This window comes from Pyrus communis, chromosome 17 (genome assembly GCF_041283825.1).
Source record: "Pyrus communis isolate YQ-2024b chromosome 17, ASM4128382v1, whole genome shotgun sequence".
NCBI classification, from domain to species: domain Eukaryota; kingdom Viridiplantae; phylum Streptophyta; class Magnoliopsida; order Rosales; family Rosaceae; genus Pyrus; species Pyrus communis.
This window is the reverse complement of record NC_142581.1, coordinates 10,576,153-10,601,333: the sequence shown is the minus strand read 5'-3', so window position 1 is coordinate 10,601,333 and position 25,181 is coordinate 10,576,153. Positions and strand designations below refer to the sequence as shown.

General features: G+C 35.7%; 2 protein-coding genes and 1 long non-coding RNA gene across 4 annotated transcripts; 1 reads left to right on the top strand and 2 right to left on the bottom strand.

Annotated features, from left to right (window-relative positions):
* Positions 1–2,908: 2,908 nt before the first annotated feature.
* On the bottom strand, positions 2,909–5,322 carry LOC148689453 (uncharacterized). Its single transcript, XR_015958389.1, has 2 exons — positions 5,179–5,322; positions 2,909–3,155 (listed from the first exon to the last, which is right to left on the bottom strand). It is a non-coding gene; the product is annotated as an uncharacterized LOC148689453 (long non-coding RNA).
* An 8,463-nt stretch (positions 5,323–13,785) lies between these two features.
* On the top strand, positions 13,786–21,045 carry LOC137708849 (uncharacterized). Of its 2 annotated transcripts, XM_068448004.2 has the most exons (4): positions 13,786–14,206; positions 14,294–15,056; positions 17,622–20,605; positions 20,701–21,045. In XM_068448004.2, exons 1-4 carry the CDS (start codon positions 14,175–14,177, stop codon positions 20,711–20,713), a joined length of 3,792 nt encoding a protein of 1,263 aa, XP_068304105.2. In that variant the 5' UTR covers positions 13,786–14,174; the 3' UTR covers positions 20,714–21,045. The 2 variants fall into 2 exon arrangements, with proteins under 2 accessions (XP_068304105.2, XP_088546017.1); XM_088689891.1 differs by lacking the exon at positions 20,701–21,045 and having other exon boundaries at positions 17,622–20,612.
* Positions 21,046–21,177: 132 nt separating this feature from the next.
* Positions 21,178–22,751, bottom strand: LOC137749280 (HVA22-like protein f). Its single transcript, XM_068489382.2, has 5 exons — positions 22,594–22,751; positions 22,145–22,171; positions 21,914–22,036; positions 21,405–21,651; positions 21,178–21,324 (listed from the first exon to the last, which is right to left on the bottom strand). Exons 1-5 carry the CDS (start codon positions 22,638–22,640, stop codon positions 21,298–21,300), a joined length of 471 nt encoding a protein of 156 aa, XP_068345483.1. The 5' UTR covers positions 22,641–22,751; the 3' UTR covers positions 21,178–21,297.
* Between the last annotated feature and the right edge of the window lie 2,430 nt (positions 22,752–25,181).

Sequence of the window (25,181 nt, the reverse complement as noted above, 5' to 3'; positions counted from 1 at the left end):
ACTCACTAAAGTAAGAGAGGGAAAGTCTTTATATACAACATTTCAAGATTATCTTATGACATAAGCAATTGCTAACATGACACTTTCTTATGTGTAACATGTATATCCAATACTCCCCCTCAATCTTAGCTGGGATTTCCCAAATTAAGATTGTTACAATGTTTGATGACCATGTAAGCCTTTTGTAAGTATATCAGCAATTTGATCTTGTGTAGGCACATACTGTACTTCCATATTCCTTTTCTGCACCTGTTCTCGGACAAAGTGGAAATCAGTTTCTAAGTGCTTGATTTGAGAATGATGAATGGGATTCATGCTTAAGGCAATAGCTGATTGATTATTACAAAGTAACAACAAAGGATTAGGTATGACAACACAAAGATCATGCAAGACTAATCTGAACCATGGTATATCAGCAGCAGCATATGCAAGGGCCTTATATTCAGCTTCAGTGGAGCTACGAGAAACTGAATTTTGTTTCTTGGATTGCCATGAAACAAGATTATCACCCAGATAGATAACATATCCTATAATGGACTATCTTGTATTGACATCTAGATATCAATATAACCTCTGATATCAATACCAATGTCAGAAGTAAAGGTTAACCCACACTTCATAGTTCCTTATAAAAACCGAATAAGTCTCTTAACTAAACCAAAATAGACATCAATAGAAGCATTCATAAACTAACTGCAAAAGCAATGTTGGGCCATGTGAAAGTTAGATATTGTAGACCTCCTATAAAGTGTAGGTTCCGGTAGCAAGTCACCTTCATCAACAAGAACATAACTATATGGCTTACAAGGTGTGATACATGGTTTACAATCATCCATTCCAGCCTTATGCACCAAATCCTTGACATATTTCTCCTGATTCACAAAGATATCACCATTGGATTTGTACTTAATTTACAATCCCAAAAAATAGGTAAGTGGCCCCATATCTTTTAGATCAAACATAATACCCTGATTATCAATAACAAATTGAATGAACAATATTAGACCCTATAAGTATGACATCATCAACATATAATAATAATATGATCAGATTAGTTCCAACTTATTTCACAAACAGACTTGAATCAAAGAGATATGCTTTAAAACCCACAACTACCAGATAACTAGTGAACTTGGCATTCCAAGCTCGCAGAGCCTGTTTAAGTCCATACAAAGACTTAACTAGCTTACACACATGTGTGGGACAATTAGGATTGACAAAACCTGGAGGTTGCTTCATATAAACTTCCTCATGTAACTCATCATGTAAAAAGGCATTGTTTACATCAAGTTGTCTAAGGGATCACTTATGAGTTGTAGCCAAAGCTAAGATCAACCTTATAGTAGTATGTCGAACCATTAGACTAAAAGTTTTTCTATAATCTAAACTCTTCTCTTGGCTAAAACCTTGTGCCACTAATCTAGCTTTATGTCTAGATATAGTACCATCATGATTTCGTTTAATTTTTTACACTCACTTACATCAAATAGTGTTTTTATCCATAGGAGAGGGAACTAGAAGCCATGTACCTTAAGTTTGAAGTGCATCATATTTTTCTTGCTTAGCCACTTACCATTAAGGTAATTGAGATGCAGCTTTGAAAGTTGAAGGTTCGGCAGAATCTGTCATATCTGCAATGAAATTAAAACCACTAGAAAATTGATGATCCTCATTGGAAACAAGAGATTGCACTTCAAGAAATGTAGCTGCAAGGGCTGAGTAATCTTGTCTAGTTATTGCACTAGTTCTGAGTCTGATTTGAATACCATGAGGAAGTGAACTAGAATCTGCAATAATGGAAACTGAAGAACTAGCTTGAGGTAACACAATTTATAGTTGATGGGGAGAATGGACAAGTAACATGACAAGGGAACTTGAAGGAAAAGCAACTAAATGTGAAGAACTATGAGTAGGATCCTGTACAAAATGAGAACCGCGTAAACTAGAAGCATTATTAGCTTGGGAAGTTGACAGTAGATCATTTGAACTCAACTGATGACTAAGAGATTCACCTTGAGATTGAAAAGCAGGTTGTGTAACATCTTGTCTCAAACTAGGAATATTCAAATTAACTACAATAGGTATTGTAGAAGTACCAGAAGTATGAACAAACTCTATAGCAGAAGATCTTGCATCAAACTTGACAGTTGCAAATGGAAAATAATATTCATCATGAACATGTCTGGAAACCAATAACTTCCCTGTGAGCATATTAAAATACATAACTCCTTTGTAGCCAAATGAATAACCCAAAAACACACATTGGATGGATCTAGGCTGAAGCTTATGAGAATTATATGGCCTAAGATAAGGATATATGGCAGAACCAAAAACCTTCAAAGAAGATATCTCTGGTTGTTTATGAAACAACTTTTGAAAAGGTGAAACCATACTGAGATTCTTGGTAGGCATTCGATTAATCAAGAAAATTGCATGTGCTACGACATGATACTAGAACTTATGTGGAAGTTGTGCAACTGTCAACAATGTAATAATAGTCTTTATAACATGCTTATGTTTCCTTTCCACTAAACCATTATGTTGTGGTGTATACAGACAGGATATAAAATGTAATATGCAATGATTGCAAGATAGTCTTTAGAAACAGTACTTAGAAATTCACCACCACCATCAGACTGCAAAACTTTAATCTTGGTGTTGAATTAAGTTACAACATAAGCATAAAACTTCACAAACTTATCAAAAATTGCTGATTTATTCATTAAAGGAAAGATCCACACAAATCATATAGCTTCATATAAAAAAGACACATAATACCTTAAACCTTTAATTGACACAACAGGTGAAGGATCCCAAACATCACTATGGATTTTATGAAAATGAACCTTAACTCTATCTAGTCTTTCTGGAAAACATAATCTATTCATTTTTCCACTAAAACAATGAGAACAAGGCTGAACATGTACATCATTATTAAAAGAGACATTAGAACTCATAAGCATTGCTTCCAAAATTTCATTTAAGGGATGCCCCAATCTATGATGCCACAATGAAGATTTAACTTCTTTTCCCAAGAATGCAGAGGAAAAAGAAAAACCTTTATTCAGCACCATTGGAAACACGTGTACAAGAATCCTAAGCAACTCATTATTACTAATCTTTTCATGGTAAAGTATCACTCATCTTGCCTTGTCCTGCACATAGAACTCAGAATCATCACAAATAAACCAACTGTGATTGTCTATACATAATTGTTTTACAGACAATAAATTGACTGTTAACATGGGAACATGTAAAACATTTCGAAGATATAATGTATGAGAGGATGTAGGTAACAATGCTATGTTCAAGACAATGACATCAAGACTCATGTGATGTGAGGCTCCAGTGTTAACTATCCAGGAACCATCACCAGAAATTGTTTGTGTAGTCAAAGCATTTATAGAATATGACATGTTATGTGCTGGAGTACCAGAGAAATTAAGAGAAGACTGGCCTTGAGTCACATGTGCTGGATAACCTTGAGGAACTAGTTGAGGACTGAAAAAGGTATCTGGATAACCAATATTGTCAAACACCTGAACATTGGACTGAGGAATAAGAAATTGGAACTGAGGATGATAGTCCTGAAATGCATAATGAGCACTAAGAGAAGGATGAGGAGCTCCTTGGTAAGCATAGTTACCCTTATGTCTGCAATCCCTGGCAATATGCCCTCATTTTCCACAGATTTGGCATTCTTGAGAAACTTGACTGTTATCATTTCTGTATCAACAAATGACAGTTGTATGTCCCTTTCTAGAACAAATTTGGCACTCAGGAATCACATTTTGCCGAGTAGAAGTATTACCAGACCAATAGTTACTAGATCTATACCATTGAACTTAGACTTATAGCCACTATTACCTTTACCTTTGTAACCATTTCCTCCAAAATTATTATTACCAGAAAGACTACCATAGTTATTGCCAGAAGATGGATAGCCTATTGCCAAAAGATATATTTCCCTGATTGCCAAAGTTATTGCCATTACCAGAAAAACCATTAACAGTAGCAGAAGGAGATTGTTGATAACCCTGAGAACTAGTTGACGTAGAACTAGAGTTGGAATAATCTGGAGGAATAAGACCATAACCAAAGTTTGGTAGAAATGAAGCTGAGGAAGAAGACCCATTTGCAATGGAGGAACTGAACCATTAACATACATTGCTGCCATGCTATGAACTGGAGATTGCATTCTAGTCTCTAAACTTTTTTCCACTCCCAAAAGCCGTGCCCTGAATTCTTTTAAAGAAATAGGTGTTTCTCTTACTATGATCACAGTTCGAATCATGTTAAAATCAACTGGAAAACCAGTTAATGCAGTAATAATCAAATCATTATCGGAGATTTTTTCACCAGCAACAATCAATTTGTCTTTAATTGTCTTTATCCTTAATAAGTATTTATCAACATTATCACTTACTTTCTGAATAATGTGTAACTCAGCCTTTAAATGATTCACACTAGGATATGTACCGATCTTGTAAAGCAATCCACACTTCATGATAAGTTTTACAACCCAAAACATATTCCATGGCATCATCACTCAAAGTAGCAATTAAAAGATTCAAGAGAGCCATATCAATTTTAAACTATGCTTTATAAGAAAAATTGATATCAGTAGTAACCCTTAACTCAGGAGTAAGAACATACTTTGGAGGGCAAATAGATTTACCAGTAAAGTGATAAAAAAGATCATACCCACGTAGAACAGAACAAAACTAGAAATTCCACTTGATAAAATTGTCATCATTCAACTTTATAGTCAGCATTCCCAAAAGATTTTCAAGTTTAACTGAGTCAGACACGATTCTTCAGTAGAGAATAACGCAGCAATAAACAATATGACCAAAAAATACCCAGATTCAAAAGTGTAAAAAAATCTCCCAAATCGTAGGATTTAACAAACAAGAAGAGACAATCTTGATGAACAATTGGTTATCGACCTTAATTCATCCAAGAACATGAAATTATTGGCATCGGCCTTCAAGAAAGTAAGTAAGCATCTAATGAAATCAACCAATATAACAAATCATCTGAGCATTGGCCTTGAACATAGATGAATCCAAGATTTGTAATCAAGATAGAATACAAACGAAATCCAAAAAAAAAAAAAAATTCAAAAATTTTCTACAACATTATAGATATGAAATAGAAGATAAAGATGAAGAAAACCTCATTGAATGGAGCAGCGGAAACCTATCCAGAATCCAAAGCATAAGCATAGCTGGCTCACAATACCATCTTAACAATCTTGACATGCTTGTATGAATTGCAGAGATTAGACATTGAAGAAGATAAGGAATGAATCTTACAGAGGAAGAAAGAGAGCACAATTGTATTTCTCAATATTCTGTTTGTTACAAAATGTTAACCGACTCACTAAAGTAAGAGAGGAAAATTCTTTATTTACAACATTTCAAGATTATCTTATGACATAAGCAATTGCTGACATGGCACTTGCTATATCCAATAGAAACATTATAATATGCACTATTAAAAATGGAAAATAGAATGTATGTCAGAAGACGCCTTAAATAATTAGTATGTTAGAAGACGCCTTATTCGAATGGATAATGTTAGGTAGATCAAACTTTTAAATTAAATTTTGTGAACTAAATGATGTGATTGTTGATGATTGGATTGTACTTAAGTGTTGATTAACTTACTTATTTCCTATTAGTGACTCATCATTTGGTTTGTAAATTTAATTTAAAATTTTGATCTACCTAGTATTACTGAATTCGAATACCTTCTTTTGAAAAAGAAAAAGAAAATAAATATATCATATATCGATCTCCATCATATACATCAATACATACTACGCAACCTTATCACTTTGGTTAATATTTGCAATATAAATTAATCATGTAATAGACATGACACTTTTGTTATATAATATTGGGAGGGGTGGTCGAAAAATATGGTATCTCTTGTATTGTCCTCTATTGTTGTCACAAGCCTCTTTTAACACGCTAGCTGCTTGTATTTTTCTCCTTTTGTTCAGTAGGCAAGCAAACAATATTTACTTACTCTTGTATTTTAATTTTTGGTACAATTCGTGTCTTTATCCATGGGACACACATATTACTGGGAGCTGGGGCCTATGACACCTCCCTCAGTGGTGCGGAACGCCTGTCTCCATCGTTACATGAATGCATGGATACATGCATACATGGCTATTACATACATGGATGCATGACAAATTACAGATACACACCATACATGCATAAACATTCTGCATCACCATGCATGCTGCCATGCATATATAACAGCATATACAAGCATAACACGTGTATAATACATGGTGATGTTGAATTGTGAAAGGTAGTGGGGGAACTGGGGAGGGATGTCGGGTATAAAAATATCAACGGTCACTATCATGGCTTGCAACATCCCATAAATTTAATCGTACTTCCAATAAGTTCTAGCCTCACTCTCCAACAAGTCAAAAACATATACTCGCTTAATACCCATATCTAATGGAAGTATCTTTGTCACAGTTATATGTATCTTCTGCGGGCAAGGAGAAAACCCTACTATTCAACTCCTTGTAAATGTAAGATCTTGATACACTATTACTACATACTATCACACAATTTGCAGACTCCTGGGGCGAACTCGAACAACCTGCGAACAATTAAGGAAGAGCTGGGAGCACATTGTGTTTTCGGCAAAAAAAATTCCAACACTCAAGTTAGTGTTCGATGGATATTGTGTTGAATGAACTTAGAAGAATAGTTATAGAGTTTGTATCTCAATTACCTCTAGGTTTAGAATGAGTGATGCTTATATAGCTTTTGAGGTTTAGGTCTGTGTGTGAGATGTTAACTAAGGTTATAGATGTATCTTGAGAATCCATGAGTGAGTATGATATTGTGATTACTCTCAAGCCGTGTTGGCTCTTATCTTTGCCTAAATCCAATTTTGGACTATGTTTAGGTCTCAAATCATGTTGAGGATCAAGTTCATATCTATGATGTATTCAGACCTATCTTTCTTAGGCTCGAGCTAGGGCTTGGAACCTTCAATCATGATTATCTATGAAAACTACGATGTATTCAGACTTAGATTATCTACGATGTATTCAGACCTATATTATTGCTTATTGGGACGAGTCATGCTTATTTGCGATGGTTAGGGCATGTCTTATATTGTAGACATATTGAGACCAGACTTGTTTTGCTAGCTAGATCTAAAGAGGACTTCTAGTGATGGTGATTGCGTCTTTTCTGAGCTCTGACCATGTTAATTAGTGTACCAATAAACCCTAAGTGCTTGGATTCTCATTCATTTTCTAAATCTAACTTACACATAGTTTATGCATCATATAGCTCTTGACTCGCACTAACCGGTGTAACATTATTTAACTTAATCCTTTCTTGGTTCCAGGGATGTCGAAGTAGTTACTCTTTCATAAAATCCATTCCCGATAGCAAATAGCTATTACAATATTTTGAAGGTGTGCCGATTAAATTCTGCTACAAAGGAGTTGAATGGGGGTAGTTGACCTACTCACCAAATATATAATACACATAGTAGTGCGTAAATATAAATTTTAGGGCTTGAGATATATTGTACATCATTCAAGTGATATAAATAGAGAAAGGTAGTGCTGCATGACCAATCTAGCTAGTAGAAGATGAAACTAGCTAACTATATAAGAAGCTAAAAGTTAGAATTAGCAATTTTGTCTTGGTAAATAGCTAGAAGTTACTTATTATTTAAGTCCAGGGGACCATCATACCATCGATATAGCTAGACTTAAATAAACATGTATACAAATGTGGTCCATACATATTACATATGGTGAAGGGAGAGGGTGATGTAAATTGAGTAGGGCCTGGCCTTCACCTCAAGGTCTAAAGGTTCACACAACTAACAAAAGTTAATTCCCCGACCAAACGGGATTTGTCTTATAAACTAAGATAGTATTATCCACACATCTATTTTTTACTTTTTACAGTTTTTTATGAATTGAAAAATATCAATGACAAAAAATTAATGTATCAAAGGTAAAAATGAGTGTGAATAGCACTTTCCCATAAACTACCGTGATTTTTTCACACACACACACACACACACACACATATATATATATATATTGTCACATGATAGATTTTGTTTGATTAAATGTTATAATTAGCCATCGACGGGATTTGAACCCATACCGTCATGCAAGGATTTAAATTTCTATATATTTAATGATATCAAAGGAGGAAAATTTGATCGTACGTAGAATATTGAGTGCAAAATGTTTTAACTTGAATTAAGTTATATAATAGGTCAAATATAATAAATTAGTATTGGACTTGTAGTTATAAGAATTGAATTTAAGACTTCTCACTTACTGTGAAGAAAAATATCACTAACTCGTAGTATCCACTAACAAATTGTCACATCCCGGCTCAGGGTGGATCACTTCCCGGGCCCGCTCCACCACCGTAGCACGATATTGTCTGCTTTGGGCTTACCATTCCCTCACAGTTTTGTTTTTGGGAACTCACGAGCAACTTCCCAGTGGATCACCCATCATGGGATTGCTCTAACCTCCTTTTCGCTTAACTTCGGAGTTCCTAAGGAACCCAAAACCAGTGAGCTCCCAAAAGGCCTTGTACTAGGTAGGAATAGGAATATACATATAAGGCTTACAGGATCCACTCCCCTGGGTGATATGGAATGTTACAATCCACCCCCCTTAGGGGCCCGACGCCCTCGTCAGCACACATCCGACCAGGGATTGGCTCTGATGCCAAATTGTCATATCCCAGCCCGGGCCCCCACCATATCCCGGGCTGGACTCCACCACTGCAGCATGATATTGTCCGCATTGGGCCCCGACCACGGCCTCACGGTTTTGTTTTTGGGAACTCATGAGTAACTTCCCAGTAGGTCACCCATCATGGGATTGCTGTAGCCCCCTTTTCATTTAACTTCGGAGTTCATATGGAACCCGAAGCCAATGAGCTCTCAAAAGGCCTCGTACTAGGTAGGGATGAGAATATACATATAAAGTTTACAGGATCCACTCCCTTGTGCGATGTGGGATGTTACAATATCATAGAAGTGCTCTTGCGTGCTACTCGTTTAACTACGGAGTTCCGATGAACTCCGAAGCCAATGAGCTCCCAAAAGGCCTCGTACTAGGTAGGGATGGGAATATACATTTAAGATTTACAAGATCCACTCCCCTGAGCGATGTGGGATGTTACAATCCACCCCCCATAGGGGCTCGACGTCCTCGTCGGCACACATCCAGTCAGGGATTGGCTCTGATACCAAATTATCACATCTCGACCCGAGCCCCTACCATATCCCGGGCTCGACTCCACCGTAGCAATATATTGTCCACTTTGGGCCCCGACCATGCCCTCACGGTTTTGTTTTTGAGAACTCATAAGCAACTTCCCAGTGGGTCACCTGTTATGGGATTGCTCTAGCCCCCTTCTCGCTTAACTTCGGAGTTCCTACGGAACCCGAAGCCAATGAGCTCCCAAAAGGCCTCGTACTAGGTAGGGATGAGAATATATACATAAGGCTTACAAGATCCACTCCCTTGAACAATGTGGGATGTTACACAAATACTCTTAGCTACTTGAATTGTGAACTCCAAATTTCTACTTAAGATAATTCCAAAGGTGTTAGACAAGATAATTGTTTATGTTGTCCCCTTGGCAAACCAACAATAAAAACAGCAAATAAATGAACAAACTAACTAGCTTAACTTAATTAGTGACCAGCTTAAGTATAGTCGCGTATGTTCACGAGATGCCTTTCAACGTCTGTTGTGTTGATTTTAGCTTTTGCCTGCGTCGGTAGCAGAATCCTTGTTGCTTATGGCTACAAGAATAATCGAATATGGTGTTGGTGGTGTTGACAACTTTTTTAAGAGCAACGATTAATATTTTCCTTATTCTTTTGTACTTTTATCATATACCGTCCAAAGATTAAAATGAAAAGGATTTGTATTACCATTGTTAATTAAAATGGATTCCTTTTAATTTAATTTTCTTTTCTATTTTTTCATACGAGCGGGTGGGGATATGAATAAACTTGACATTCGTATCGTGTTTCTCATATTCGTATCGTTTTCATGTTATATCCAATAGCTTAATAGGTCGTGTCGTGTAATCCCTATCAAAGTAAACGGGTAATATGACCCGACCCGAAATCAACCCATTAATATTATCATGTAATATGACCTGACCCATTACCCGTTAAGAAAAAAATATTTTAAATCAATAAAAATGAAAATGAAAAACATAATTTGACCCAAAAAAATGTAAAAACATATATAATACTAAATTAGTATATACATACTAAATTTCGGAGTTGACCCCTTCATGAAAGTTGTAATGTTTTTCATTACGAGTGATTACATTTTTCACACTTCTACAATAATTTTTATTAATTTTGCACTCAAATAAAAACATTGTTCATGAGATTTGGAGGGTTTTAAAAATCTAAATGACCATGTAACCACCGTCTCAACGTTAAGGATGCAATTATAAACGTTTATTATGCTTTCACATCTTTCAGACTTATACATTAATGATTATGAATTTTGTTTATTTTGAACTCCTTTAAAAATACTATTTATGAGAGTTTGTATGTTTTAAAATTTCAAAAGATCATATACCCATCCTCAAAACGTAGAGGATGCGACTACGAGCGTTTGTATATTTTTTTTTCATATTTTTCGCACATGTAAATTAATTATTATAATTTTTTTAATGTGTTTGGTAGTTTTAAATTACTTGATATTTTTATTTTAATGTGTTTTATGATTTTTAATCTCAATCTTTGCCTATAATACACTATAAAAATAAATACATAAATAAAACTAAAATTTTAAAATTTATATAGAATAATAATTAATAAACAATAAATACATATTCATTATATCTATTGTATTTTATAGTATGTTTTTTTTAGTATAAAAAATTAAAATCCTCAAAATAATTTTTTTCTTATCGTGTCGAAACAAGTTACCCATGTGTCATTCTCGTGTAAACTTGTTAAGGACCCGTTATTAACGAGTTATTATCGTGTGACCCGATAATGACCCAATTAATTATCGTGTTGACCCAAAACTTGTTATTTTCATGTCGTTTACGTGTCGTGTTAACGGATCGTATAAGAAATTGCCAGATCTAGATATGAAAGTGAAAATAATGAATGTTTTTAATTAATTGAGCTACTACTTTTAAAATTCTCATTAAAGTCTTACCACACACATGCATACTCAATCAATTACATAACATATAACATTATATGCCACCTTGGTATCTAGGATTGGGCTGGATTGAATAATATTTACTTTTAAATTCTGTTTAAGTTTTAGGTAGAAGATGAATTAGCCTTGAACGATATATTTCCTAATCTTTTAGAACCAATCCTTGCAAGTGGTCTAATATCTTAATTGTTGGGTTTCTGCCCATGCGTGTTAGGTTCAAATCTCCCCCTCCTATAATAGTAATAATTAAAAAAACAAAATATATACTAATCCATTTAATTCCTTCTACTTAAAAAAGTAAATTATTCATGTAACATATCTTAATGCAACGCTAATCATCACTCGATTAGGTGCGCTCCATAATATTTCTCATAATTGAATTGACTATTTGCTAGTTTATAAATAATCATCCTTGCAAAATTTCACTGAAATTGAAAAATGTTTAGTTATTTAACTGTAATCGTATATAGTGTTATTGATAAACCATGAAATGTGACATCCCACATCGCCTAGGGGAGTGATCCTTAAATGTATATTTCTATCCCTACCTAGCACGAGGCCTTTTGGGAGCTCACTAGCTTCGGGTTCCGTAGGAACTCCGAAGTTAAGCGAGAAGGGGGCTAGAGCAATCCCATGATGGGTGACCCACTGGGAGGTTGCTCATGAGTTCCCAAAAAAACAAAACCGTGAGGGAATGGTAAGCCCACAGCAGACAATATCGTGCTACGGTGGTGGAACGGGCCCGGGAAGTGGTCCGCCCCGGACGGGGATGTGACATGAAATGTTCACAATAATGACTAAAGTCTAAAGGGCTAAATGATTTATAATTTGATTGAATTTTTTCAAGCATGATCAATGAGAACCTAAAATTGAAGGATTTGAATCATGAAATTACCTTGTGGAGCGGACCCAAATGAATAAATAGTTTCTATTAAAATATTAATTGGTTAGCTAGCATTTGAGAGCTTTTATATAGTAACAAGTGTTGGAAAGAATTCACGTATGTTATAATGTTAATACATAATGATAAAGTATTTTATTGTTGTTAGGAAACATAATTATAAAACCACGAGCTGGTGACCTAATAGTAAAGGGCGGATTGCACTGCTTCCTTCAAACTAAAAATTGGAGGTCTTGGGTTCGAAACCCGCTGTTGGTGTGGAAGCCAGACTTGTGGTCAGGGGGAGGCTGAAATGCCTCTGTAAGTCTTCCCGACCCCCGGAAGGGATAGATTACCATAGCTTGCCATGTGTCATTAATATAAAATAATCACTTTAATCAATACTTAAGTAATAATCCAATCATCAATTTTCAGGTCATTTAATTTACAAAATTTAGTCTTCTTACCCAAATATTATATTTACAAAAATCATTCAATTTGGAGATCTTTTAGCCATTCATATACAACAAACAAATAAACGGGCCATCATAAAGATGCTATTTATTACCAAAACCGTTAATTAGTTTAACACGCATGGATGACTACACAATTTTCAGATTTAATGAATTTTTGCATATATAATCTTTAGATAATGATAGAGAATGAACAAAATTAATTATGATGTTCCTGCAGTGAAAATATATTAATCATAAGTGAAAAGACAGATAAATTTTCATGAGAAAATACAAATATCATGGGGAATGCATGCGTTATTCATATTCACTTACACATGCCTCTTATGCAAAGGGATTCCTATTTTTTGTTTTTTTTAAATAAGGATTAGGTGTGAGGCCCACTCCACATCGAACTTCAGCGATTCGAACCGTCTATTTTGTAAGTCTCGTTTCATAGATTATTCTTACAAAAATTCAATTCAATCTGAAACATTTTGCCTATTGTTATTGACACTCCAAAAATCTCATTCTACACTCCAAACTTTCTATATTTTGAAAGAAAAATACACTTGTGAGGATTGTAGAGTGAGATTTTTTTAGTGTCAATAACACTTTCTTAATTATCAAGATAAAATTTTATTGTTTCTTATATAACAAAATATTCGTTAATTTCTTTAAACTCAATTAAATGTCTTAAACATTTCCAATTTGACTAATACTTTGCAAGGATAATCTATGAGACGTAACTTGAAAAATAAATGGTTTAGAAGGTTAAAGTTTGATGTGGTGTGGACTCCACAACTAATCTTCACTTTTATAAAAAAAAATAGAGATCTCTTCCCTTAAAGGTTTCATTCACTTACAATATTATAGTAATTTACCACTACACACAAATTATGCTAAAGTTTATCTGCTTAAAAAAGAATCAACTATCTAACGTCACATTATTATAATTCATAAATATGCTCTGAAAATATATTTTTTTTAGCATTTTCTATTCATATATAATAAAAAGAATATAAAAATAATAGAAATATGGTAAGTGCGTGGGGGATGGGGATGGGGATGACATAGAGATGGGTAGTTGTGTTCGGTCGCTTTAGCGTTTTGGTAGGGGTCTCTCAGGTCGCTGTCAGTCATAATAAGGGGGAAGCAAAGCACAGTGCTCCTAATGCTCAAGAGAGAGATATATACAGGAGAGAGGAGAGAGGAGAGAGGAGAGAGGAGAGAGGAGAGAGGAGAGAGAGAGAAGGGAGAGAGAGAAGAAAGCAAAGAAATACCACCACCTCTTCAGCCCATGAGTAGAACAGTACTACTCTTCAGTTTTTCAGTCTTCAGTCTGTGCTGCTGTCTTCCCTTTTCCTTCAGTCATTCCCTCTCTCGAGCGGGAAAAATAAAAAAATAATAATAATGCTATACACGCACAAACCCAAAGAAAAAAGAAAGCAGGAGAGTAAACAATATGTGCATCTCTCTGTCTCTCTCTCTCTTCCTTTCTCTCTCTATCTCTATCCTCTAAAGCTTTTTATTCTCTCTAGCTTGTAGCTCCAACCATCATCCTCATTTCCTCCTCTTCTTATTCTCCAGAGATTAAACGACCATGGCTGCTGCGTTTGATGGCTTCTCCATCCGGTAAGCTTGCTAGCTACCTCAAATTTAGCAACTTTGCTTTGCTTTGTTTTTTGCCGCTCTTAAAAATTTGTTCTTGTGTTTTTGTAGAGAATATGCAGCGAAGATGCGAACCGTGGACGTTCTGAAATGTTATCCCTTCACGGTTGCGGACATCCACGACGACGAAGATACGAAGAAGAAGAAGGAAGCAGAAGCGGTGGCGTTGCTTCCTCCGATGACTGTGACCAAGTTCAAGTGGTGGTCCCACGAGCTCCACCGCTTGAAAAGATCCAACACAAACCAAGAGGTACTAACCCTTGTGAACAAAGAAAGCTCAGATATTCCGAGAAACGACATCGAGTTCACTGCCGTCGAACGAAGACTTGACAAGGTTGTTGCTGCTGATGGTGATGGTGATGGTGATGCTGAGAGTGAGAAGACCCAAAAATCGTCTGACGACGACTTGTCGTCTTCGGTTTGTCCGGTTTGTAAAGATTTTGCCGGGGCTACCGTGAACGGTGTGAACGCCCATATCGATGGCTGTCTTGTATCGAGGGAGGAGCGGAGGAGGCAGATGAGGAAGGCGAAATCGAAAGCTCCCAAGAAGAGATCGATTGCTGAGATATTCGCCGTGGCGCCGCAGATCCAAACGCATGAAGAAGGAGGTCTTTGTGGAATAGATAAAGTTAATGGAGATGATAATTGTAAGGTGTTGGGTGAGAGTGGCAGTGTTTTAAAGGCAACAAAGAAGGTAAAGAAAAGGAAGAAGGAGAAAAGGGTTTTGTTATTGGAGGAGAACAACAACGACAACAAGAAGTTCAAGAAGAAGAAGATTAAGAAGATGAAGAATGAGGGGTTAATAGCAAACAAGGTATGCGATCAACTTTTCATACCATAAAATATTGACTAAGCAGTTGGGTTATATGTGTTTTTAATAATTATACCATAAGATTGTTGTTAAATTTGATTACTGTAGTGATAGTTTGATTACTTTGTGCATAAAATTATACTGCTAAAAAAGCTGGGAGAAAACACTGTAATTAGTTTGAGGGGAATGAGTGCGTTTGTTGTGATTGTACCTTGTGTTTTATGGGTTCTTGTTTATTGGGTTATGGAGGGAGAGCGTGGTGATCCAACTGTACAGTACGGATTCAGCAGCAAAATCGATTTTATAGGGTGGAAGATTCTTCTTTACCTTGGTTTGGCAAGTGTATAATCCTAGCTAGGCTAATGATGCTGTTTTTTTCCCCCCACTGTTTTGAGTACTAGTCTCTTGGGCAAGATAATATGCTCCAATTTTGATCAGATAGCAATGAAATTTATATAGATTGATAGGATATTGAATTTAGATTGAGAATACGTATGGCGAACGGGTTTCTGATCATCGGGAAATCATGTGATAGAAATGGTTAACATATAATCATATATATCAGGTAAAGTATGGGCATGTAGTAGTACTGTTGTTTAATTTGTGTGATTTCTTGGTGCTGCAAGAAATTAAGAGCGCATTATTGGTGTTTGGACTTGATTTAATTTGGAGCTTCTGGTTGGCTTTGGGGATTATTCAGATATCGTAGACCTTGGAATATCTAGAATACTGGATCTTGTCTGCTCTTTGGTCTGATATGGCTTGGAAGAATATGAACACCCAAGACTTGCTAGCTATATATCAGTACTGGGAAGTCGAGAGATTTCAATATATGTATCACTTTTATGCAGTGTGTGAAAGGTTACAGCAGTTATGGAGGACTGGTTTGGAATGTTACTCCAGCTATTCAGTAGGGGTTTGGTCAAGTAAATTTATGCCAGATCCATGTGCTGGTTTATGAGTGGATCGCATGCCTTGAGGAGATAATGGATCAGACATTGAATCAGTGATCAAATGGGCAGTGGTATAATTGATTCGATTTATCTGAATGTCGTAGATTGGTGGAATTATGAATGCTAGATTTATCTGCCTTCAGGATGGCATTTTATGTCTAGTGGTTAGTGGTATATTTTAGAATCGTTTGGAAGGATCACTCACAGTAAGTGAAGGGAGGGCTTGCAGATAATGCATGCTGGTGATTTTGCATTCTTCTGCCATCATATGATCACAAGATTGTGACTCGAAAGGTGAAACATCTTTTTAGCATGGATGATATTATTCTGCACATGTTAGCTTTTTGGCTGGATATTGTGTCTTGAAATCTAGGAATTAGTTATGAAAGCGAGATTGAATGGGAGTTTGTCCTTGTATCTCAATTTAATTTCTTGGTCTGAACAATCTTTGTGGCATGGCTAATAGTTGGAAACTTCGAAAGGATGATAGTGATACTAAAGAATGATATTTCAGTACTACGGAAGATTAGTCTAATTGTTCGAAGATAAAGATGATGGATTTCTCTCTGCAGAATTAGTAACTATATAAAAATTCTAAAATTGAAGTAATCACTTTGATCTTGTGATCTGGAACAATCTCACATAAAGTTTGACCTAGCTGTGTGTGATGTCATTGGTTCCTACCATCATTATCTTACTCTAAATTCTTTAGTTAAGGAGACTCTTTCAAGAGAAGCATGGAGAATAAGAATCTGAACTGTTCTTTCTTGTATCAGCTATGTCCATTGAAGGTTTAATGTTAATGTTTCGATTGAGTGACATTGTTTGGACAAGAGCAGTCTCTGGGAAACTATATAATTGCGATATGATCTGATAAGCTATATTTGTGTCTTAAATCAGCTTTGGACAAGATAGAGAGGTATATATATGATCTGACAAGTTACAAGCCTTTGTAACGGAGTAGGAAAAATTTCATCTTATTTGCGATGCAGCTAAATCTCAAGACTGCTTTATCTGGATATATGGTAGAATGACTTCAAGTTGTGATTGGTTGACGGATCTATTTGATGGAAAATATCAATCTGCAGTTGAATATTAAAGTTTGTCTTTCGGTCGAGAAAATTAAAGTATTAACTGTTGCTAGAACAAACTTCAGCTGGGGTGGTGTTTTATTAATCTTCTTGTCATTTTGCTCTTTGTTCATTGGAATTTATGGAAAAAGGATTTGAAAAGTGTTTTTTTTTTTTTTTTTGCATTATGCTAGTTGATTTCTGCTGGAATTTCAGTTTTTCTTTTTTGTCAGAAAGATATACTAGTGCTTTAAAATGGATCGGATAATCAATACCTTTAAGTGACTATAAACTTACGGTACGGCAGTCCAAAATACTTGTTGGTTTGGAAAGTCCGTTTGCATGTAAGAGTGCTGTTAATCCAGTAAATTCTGATATTGTAGCTAAAAAAATAATTTCTAATGCTTAGTTTGTTAACTACGATTGAATGTTTATGATCAATTTATACAAAGTTTTACTGAAAGAAAGATATAGATTTATGTAAATTTCTTGTTTGTTTTAAGAATTTGTATGTGACGGTGTAATAACTTTCTTGTATGAATCAGGAGCATTCTTGCAAACTTAAATTGCAAAGTTCAGTCAATTTTGCCAAAAAGCTGAATAAGAGGTGTGCGGTGGATGTTTGGGATTCCATAACTGTTCGTGCAAGGACACCAAATCTCAAATGTTTATCTGCAAAGAAGCGAAAAGTTGCTCAAATATCGAAGTCGTTTCCTAAGCATAAAAAACCGGTGTTTGCCGTTCACAGCATTCTCAAGAATCATGATGCTTGTGGGCAGAACTCCACTTATTGCGGCGTGCAAAGTGATAGTCAATCAAATCCTTGTGGTATTCAACATTCAGAAAGGCATGTCAGGTTTTCTGGAACGGATCACATACTTAGTCCAAGGAATAATGGAGTGTCTTCCCTTGAGAATAATTCAGATTCCTTTGCTAGTCCATCTGAGAAGGATGAGTATGCTGACAGTAATAAAGAAGCAACCCCCGTGGAGGTAGACAGAAGAGAAAATGATGTTTCAATTGGCACAGATATTCGAACGGAGTCTTGCAGTATAATCGGAAGGAAGGAATTGCCTCTAATTCCCAATCATGTTAATATTCCTAGTTTTCTGAGGCCACATATGACTCATCAAGAAAAAGTAAAGCATTTGCCTGATAAATCTGTGCCTTCAAGTAGTTTTGCGACTGAAGATAATAATTTAGGTATGTTTGAGCAAGGCTACCCTACCTCCACACTTAGACCTGCATATTCTGGCATTCCAAGACCGATTTGTTCTCTAGAAGAACCCTGCCTAAGTACTCAAGGAGCTACTGTTTCCAGAGATTTTGAGCCCAGTGGAAAGATTGATTGTGTCGTACATCCTATACACGGAGTTTCTGCAATGAGTTCAAAGGAAAATACTGGAGCATTTCCTGTCTCTTCTTCATCTAGTTTCAGTTTCAATGAGAATGCAAAGGGGAGGTTTCCGTTCCTGTCACAATCTGAAATAGATAAATTCGGCGATCGTGGTCTGTACTCCCAATCAGTATGTCCACCTGTGAACCTGATGGGTGGCTCATATCCCTTTCCGGAGTGGAAACAAAGAGCGGTTACATATAGGGAAAGGTGTGCAGATGAGGATTTTGTTGGTTTGCCTCTCAATTCACATGGTGAGCTAATCCAGTTGAGGAAGACGAATGCTATACCAGGGTTTTCCAGTGGCTTACCAATACAGAATTTTACCCACTTAAGGAGTATGAGTAGCTTACCAACGCAGAATTTTACCTGTGTACCAAGTACGGGAGATTGTTCGACTGGATACAACAAGCATTTTTCGGAAAGAGAACTTCCAAATGACCGGTTGAACTTCTTTCCTATGCAGAATTATGTTAAAGAGAATCCTAGGTCACATATTCGAGATTTGTTTGGTGCTACTTACTTGCAAAATACTCAAAGAGCAGATATACATCAGCTTGATTTTGAGAGCGGAAGCAGCCACTCTTTTCGCCCGATTGTTTCAGACCGAAACCTGATGAATGTCTCTATCAGTGGACGCAGACAATTTGACCAGGTACAGAACCAAAAGATACGTGGAATGATCTCTTCGGAAAATTCAGGCCACACACCATTGAACGTGAATCAACCAACGATGCGGTTAATGGGAAAAGATGTGGCAATTGGTAAAAGTAGCAAAGAGATTCAAGGGTTTGAGGATGGAAAAGTGTGGATGGATAAGGAAATTATAGCAGAGCATCGTCCTTCAAGTACTGCCTTGGATACTTTGTTGTTGAACAGGAATTTCCAGCAGAACTGGTTTCCATGCACAGCATCGGGAAAGTTGAAAGAACCTGCTGCGCAGTCATTTGAAATTGACAGAGAACATACCCCACAACAAAATTTAATGATGAAATCTCCAGAGTCTAGATTTCCCCACCCTTACCGCAATTGGCAAAGCAATTCCATGTTTGAAAATGGCAGCCTTACCGCCGACAGATGTCCAAGTTCTAATTTGATCCGTTTTGCTCAGTTGCCTGCTTCGCCTGCAATGTTTAATGGGCCACCTAACTTCCGGGAGCAATTCATATCTGGAGCTGAATCTCTACAATCCCTACAGTTTGGCTCTCAACTACCAGTATTATCTGCTTCTCTGAATACTTGTGGGCATGGGGTTTTAGGACCTGCTGAACTGAATTACAAGCAGGATCCACCTCATTTTGCGAAATCATCAATCGGCTTGCCTATCCTGAATCCGGAATGTAGAGAAAAGAATGTGGAGTCATCGTGGTTTGAGAGCTCCTCTAAGGGCATGCCCCCTTGGTTGTTACATGCAACACTGCAAGTCCCAAATGCAGCTTCTCAATCTTTTCCAAATGTGGATAGCAGACACCATCAGCATATTGGGCCGACAGCTAATTTTTTTAGCACACATCATCCTTCGGAAATTTCTTATCCTTGCAATTTCATGACCTCTCATTTACAAGTGAGGGAGAATGCACATACTCCGGCGACTACTGGTATTCCTCCTCTTGCTCGAGCCATTCAAGAAGTAAATCCAAAACCAACCTCTGCCACCAACATGGACAGAAACAGAATCAAGATCAAAGATCCCTATCCCTTCAAGAAAACCAAGAGACTGGCCGTGAAAGCTGTAGATTCAACAAAGGCTCCCGACATGGTGCACTTAGAAACGCAGGAAAAGTTGAGTACTGCCGCAGGATCGTCAAGAAGGAACATTTTCGATGAAATGCAGTCTTTGAGAGCACTTGACCTCGACTCAAGTTGGAAGAAAGAAAGCGATTTGGGTTGCAGCCAACATTATTTTCAAAAGGCTAGATTTGAACCCTTTGGAGTCGAGTCTTCCAAAATGGACAGCGTTATGAGAAGTACAGGCCCCATTAAACTTAGTGCAGGAGCAAAACACATCATAAAACCCACTCCAAATGTGGATCAGGATAACTCCAGGTCAATCCATTCAACAATTCCCTTTGTTGCGGTAACTAATGATTTCAGAGAACCACAACCTCAGAAGAAAGCAACAAAGATTTACAGGTTTTAGAAGCAAGTCTTTTAAACTGGTTATATTTTCCTTTCCGCCGCATCCATTTTTCTGTCAGATGCTTATAAAGGTTTTGTGACTGCAACAGGTTCACCGCTTAGGTCAGGATACAGGAATGTTCATGTATGAATGCCAAAAGCAGCATAGTTCATAGGATTTCCGGTCGCTCCGCTTGCAGTAACACTAGCCAAATTAACTGTTGGAAACTTTGTATTTTCACATCTGTTTCTTAAGCCATGTTACTCTTCACATGGGATCTGTAAAATATGACCGTGTAATAGTAGATTATATGCTTTTTCCTACAATTTAATTTAGTTCTTTGCAGACTACATCCTTCTGTATCTGAAATTCTACTGGGTGATTCCTGTTTTGTTGAGTGTATTCGAAAATTCTAGTCCCTTCATTAGCAGGGAAATTTTGGCTTTTTTTCTCCCAAGTTTTTGGTACTTTATGCAATGGAAATTTAAAATTTGTTGTATTTCTTCGAAGTACACATTTTGTACATGCATTTTTTATTTATATTACCAAAGTGATCATGAAAAGAAGGTTAAGAGAATTAGAAAAGTGAGTAAACATAATTTTCCATTCATATAAACAAAATATAGAAGACCATATGCCTATATACAAAGACTAGATTAATGCACATCTCCTCTATATGTTTGTAGCTTCATAGTTGCTGCATGGATCAGTGCCTCCTAGCTTCTCTTTCAGCCTGCAAAATCAGACATTCATTAGTGAACTTAATCTTACCTAGAAAGACATTAATAGATATTAATTAGTGTTTGTACATACTGCTTTGACGACTCTTTCGAAAGCTTCAACTCCATATTGATCGATGAAGTGTTCGACATGCTTCCTTGCGTCGAGGCTCATCATTTGCAGGACCTTTTTCTGACCCGCTGGATAGTTTGAGCTCAAATGGTCTCCAAGCTTCACATACTTCCTCACAACGTTCTCATAAACATAGGCTGCCCCATTGAAAATTGGCAGCACCAACCACATGCAAAATAACAGCTTCATATAGGGCCATATTGGAATCCTATATATGCCAATGTCCAAACAGATGTATAGTTTAATCAAATGTCCAAACAGATGTATAGTTTAATCAATAGTTTCATGAATAATTCTTAGAAAAATGTGTATCAGAATAAAGGAAAATGATTTCCGAATTCTATTTTTCTCCTCATATATGCACTCATTTCTTTTATTTATTTGTAGATTAAATAAATGGAATTAGAAAAAACGACAGTGCGAAATCATCTCCCTAGAGTAAATGTGCATGCAGTATTTTGTTGACATACCAAGCTAGTACTTTCCAGAAGGATAGTTCGAATAAGGTTATGAAAGAGTAAATAACCCAATATGGTAGCCACTGTTGTTCGTCGAGTGCTGAAGGGCTCTCGATTGCTCTCATTGATGCATACCTGTTCATGCATGATTACGAAGTGGAAGGAATAAATATATAAACAAATTAGTCAATCAATTCTAGCTGATTATTTCCCCCTTTCGTCGATTATTAAGAATTTACTTACAATGGATAAAGAAGCATCACTCCTGGCCTGCAAGAAGATCAAAAGCAAACATCTCAAGATTAATCGGTAGAAATGAAATATCAATTAGTAAGTTCCGGTTATGATTAATAAAATACACACACACAGATATATATATATATATATATATATATATATATATATATATATATATATTTGGTCGTTCATGCAGGTTATTATTCATACTTCTTGGATAAATTTAAACCAAATCAAGATTAACATATAAAGATGAAGCTGTGCGTGCTTAATTATTATACGTGGCATGAAAATTGACATTGTTCAGACGAAGGCACCACGCATACAAAACATTTTCTGCACTTTTTGTAATAGACATGCATGTCACATTTGTATCGATGTATGGAGGATATAATTATAAAACAATAACAAGAATAAAAACATATGATATTTTAGGTGTGTCTTTTGCAACATACCCGATTATTGTATCCAAATTCTTAGCAATGACTCCAAGAACACCCATGCTGAAACACTACAATTTGATCTGGTTTGCCCGCTCGTTTCTTCTCACAAATTAACCCTGAAGTGTATGAATAATAATTTCCTGAGAAAATGAGTCGATGATGGGAAGTACAAGTCGTGTATTTAAAGGTCTGTGGATTGTGAAGTTGATTTCATCAAGAAGCCGAAGTAAAAGAATTATTGCCCCATCAAAGGGTTTTCTTTTGCTGATCTCAATTGCATTGGTATATATACCTTAGCTAGCTTTTCTTTCTCTTGAAACTTTATCTCCCTTTTAAAGCTACTTTTACGTGCGTTAATTAGCATCTTATAACATACACATTTCAGTTTTTCTTATTATTTATAACATAAATATTGGTTATAAAAAAAGAATTATAATTACAAGGATTTTTATTTATTAGAAATGCACTCATAAATTAAAGGCTTTGAAAAACCAAGACCCCAATAATCACAAACTTCATGCTGCAACCTCATGAAATTTTATTGATTCGTCCTCTAATGTTTAATACATTGCATGCTTTTATATATATATATATATATATATATATATATATATGCATGATAGAGTTAATAGATGTATGGATTTAATTAGTACAATACAATGCACGCTACTAGAATATCAAGACTTAAAAAACGCATTCAATTACTGAAGAAGTTTTGCATATGAAAATGTATCTTTTGATTTAGAGAAAAACATGTATTTTTATCCCAATCACATTCAACCTCATATACAAATTAGGTGATTAGTTTTAATGTGCATAAGTTAACCAAAAAAAAAAGTGCATAATTACATTTGATATATATTTTACTTTAGGAAGAAATAAATAAATGATGGAAAAAGGGTATAAAAAAGTTGGTAAAAAAAAAGAAAATAAAAGCAGTGGAAACCCTAAAGGTGGAGTGGAGCTGTGGAGGTAATAAAAAGCGACAACATATCAAGGCACGTGAGAGTAGGGCCTTCCTTTATAATTCCAAAAGCTTCATCATTACATGTACTTTGTCCATTCATCAACTTTAACTTGATGTAACATCAACATGTTATGTTATGTAAGACCCAAATCTCACAACACCGTCCACTGTCGGCGGCCTAAGAGCTGGAAACCAAAGGGCAACACCTGAGTTTGTGGCTCTGGTTCTCCCAAATATGGAGGACGAATCTGTCGTCTCTTAATCTCTCTTCCATTTCCTTCGTTACGGTTTAATCTTGTCAACATCTTATATTAATTTTTTTAGAAAGACAATAAGACAAAAAATAATATGTAAAATGAGGAAAGGAAAGGAGATAAGAATAGGAGGGAAGAGAATCCTCCTCTGCATATATTAAACATCCAACTAAGAATTTGCACACACGTTCAATTTCGTTGATTTTTGAGTTACAAATTCTTCTCTTTCTCCCTCCCTCTTTGCTCCCTTTCTTCCAACTTGTAACCAGCCCAATGAAACAAACGAGTAGTGAAGTTCAGTTGGCTTTTTGCATGTGAATTTTCATAATTTTCCATGAAAGCATCATATAGCAGAGGAAGAAGAGAGAAGTATATAAACGGAAAGAGGAGGAAGACAAAAAAGTGACAGTTGCATCTAACAAATGAAAAAGAATGCAATTATTCAAAACCGTACTATCTACGACTAAGATTAATCGATTATTAGGTTCCTCATAGAAAGGATCCAGAGAGGATCTAAGTCCTCTAGTGCGTGGCAGCCACTCGATCTTCATGTTTGAGACATGTTTCTCTTTTACTTTTTCCTATTTTGTCAAAATGCATATTTGATCATAATTGGGTTACGTATGTATCTGATCATAATATGTTTGTCAATATAAGTTATTTTTGAAGTAGAAATTAGAATGTATTCTATAACATATAACTTTTATATGTCAAACAATGTTAAAATTTGAAAACGCTTTCAAATCTTTAAAGAGCGGCACTCTCAAATGAACTTTCTATGTTATTCTTTAATTTCCGTGATATATTTTGAAAAAAAAAAATTTCTAAAATGAAGATTTGATTCTTGTTAAATTCTAGACCTGTCATTCGTGTAATGTTTCTCGTGTTCGTGTTGTTTTCATGTCATACCGGATAACTTAATAGGTCGTGTCGTGTAATACCTGTTAAAGTAAACAGGTAATATGACTCCACCTGAAATCAATCCGTTAATATTACTAGGTAATATGCCCCGACCTATTACCCGTTAAGAAAAATATATTTTAAATCAACAAAAATGAAAATGAAAAACATAATTTGACCCAAAAAATGTACAACATAATACTAAATTAGTATATACATACTAAATTTCGGAGTTGATCCCTTCATGAAAGTTGTAAAGCTTTTCATTACGAGTGATTACATTTTTCACACTTCTACAATCATTTATATTAATTTCATTAATTTTGCACTCAAATAAAAAACACTGTTCATGGGATTTGGAGGGTTTTAAAAATCTAAACGATCATGTAACCATTGTCTAAGTGTTGTGGATGCAATTATGAACGTTTATTATGCATTCACATCTTTCAGACTTATACATTAATGATTATGAATTTTGT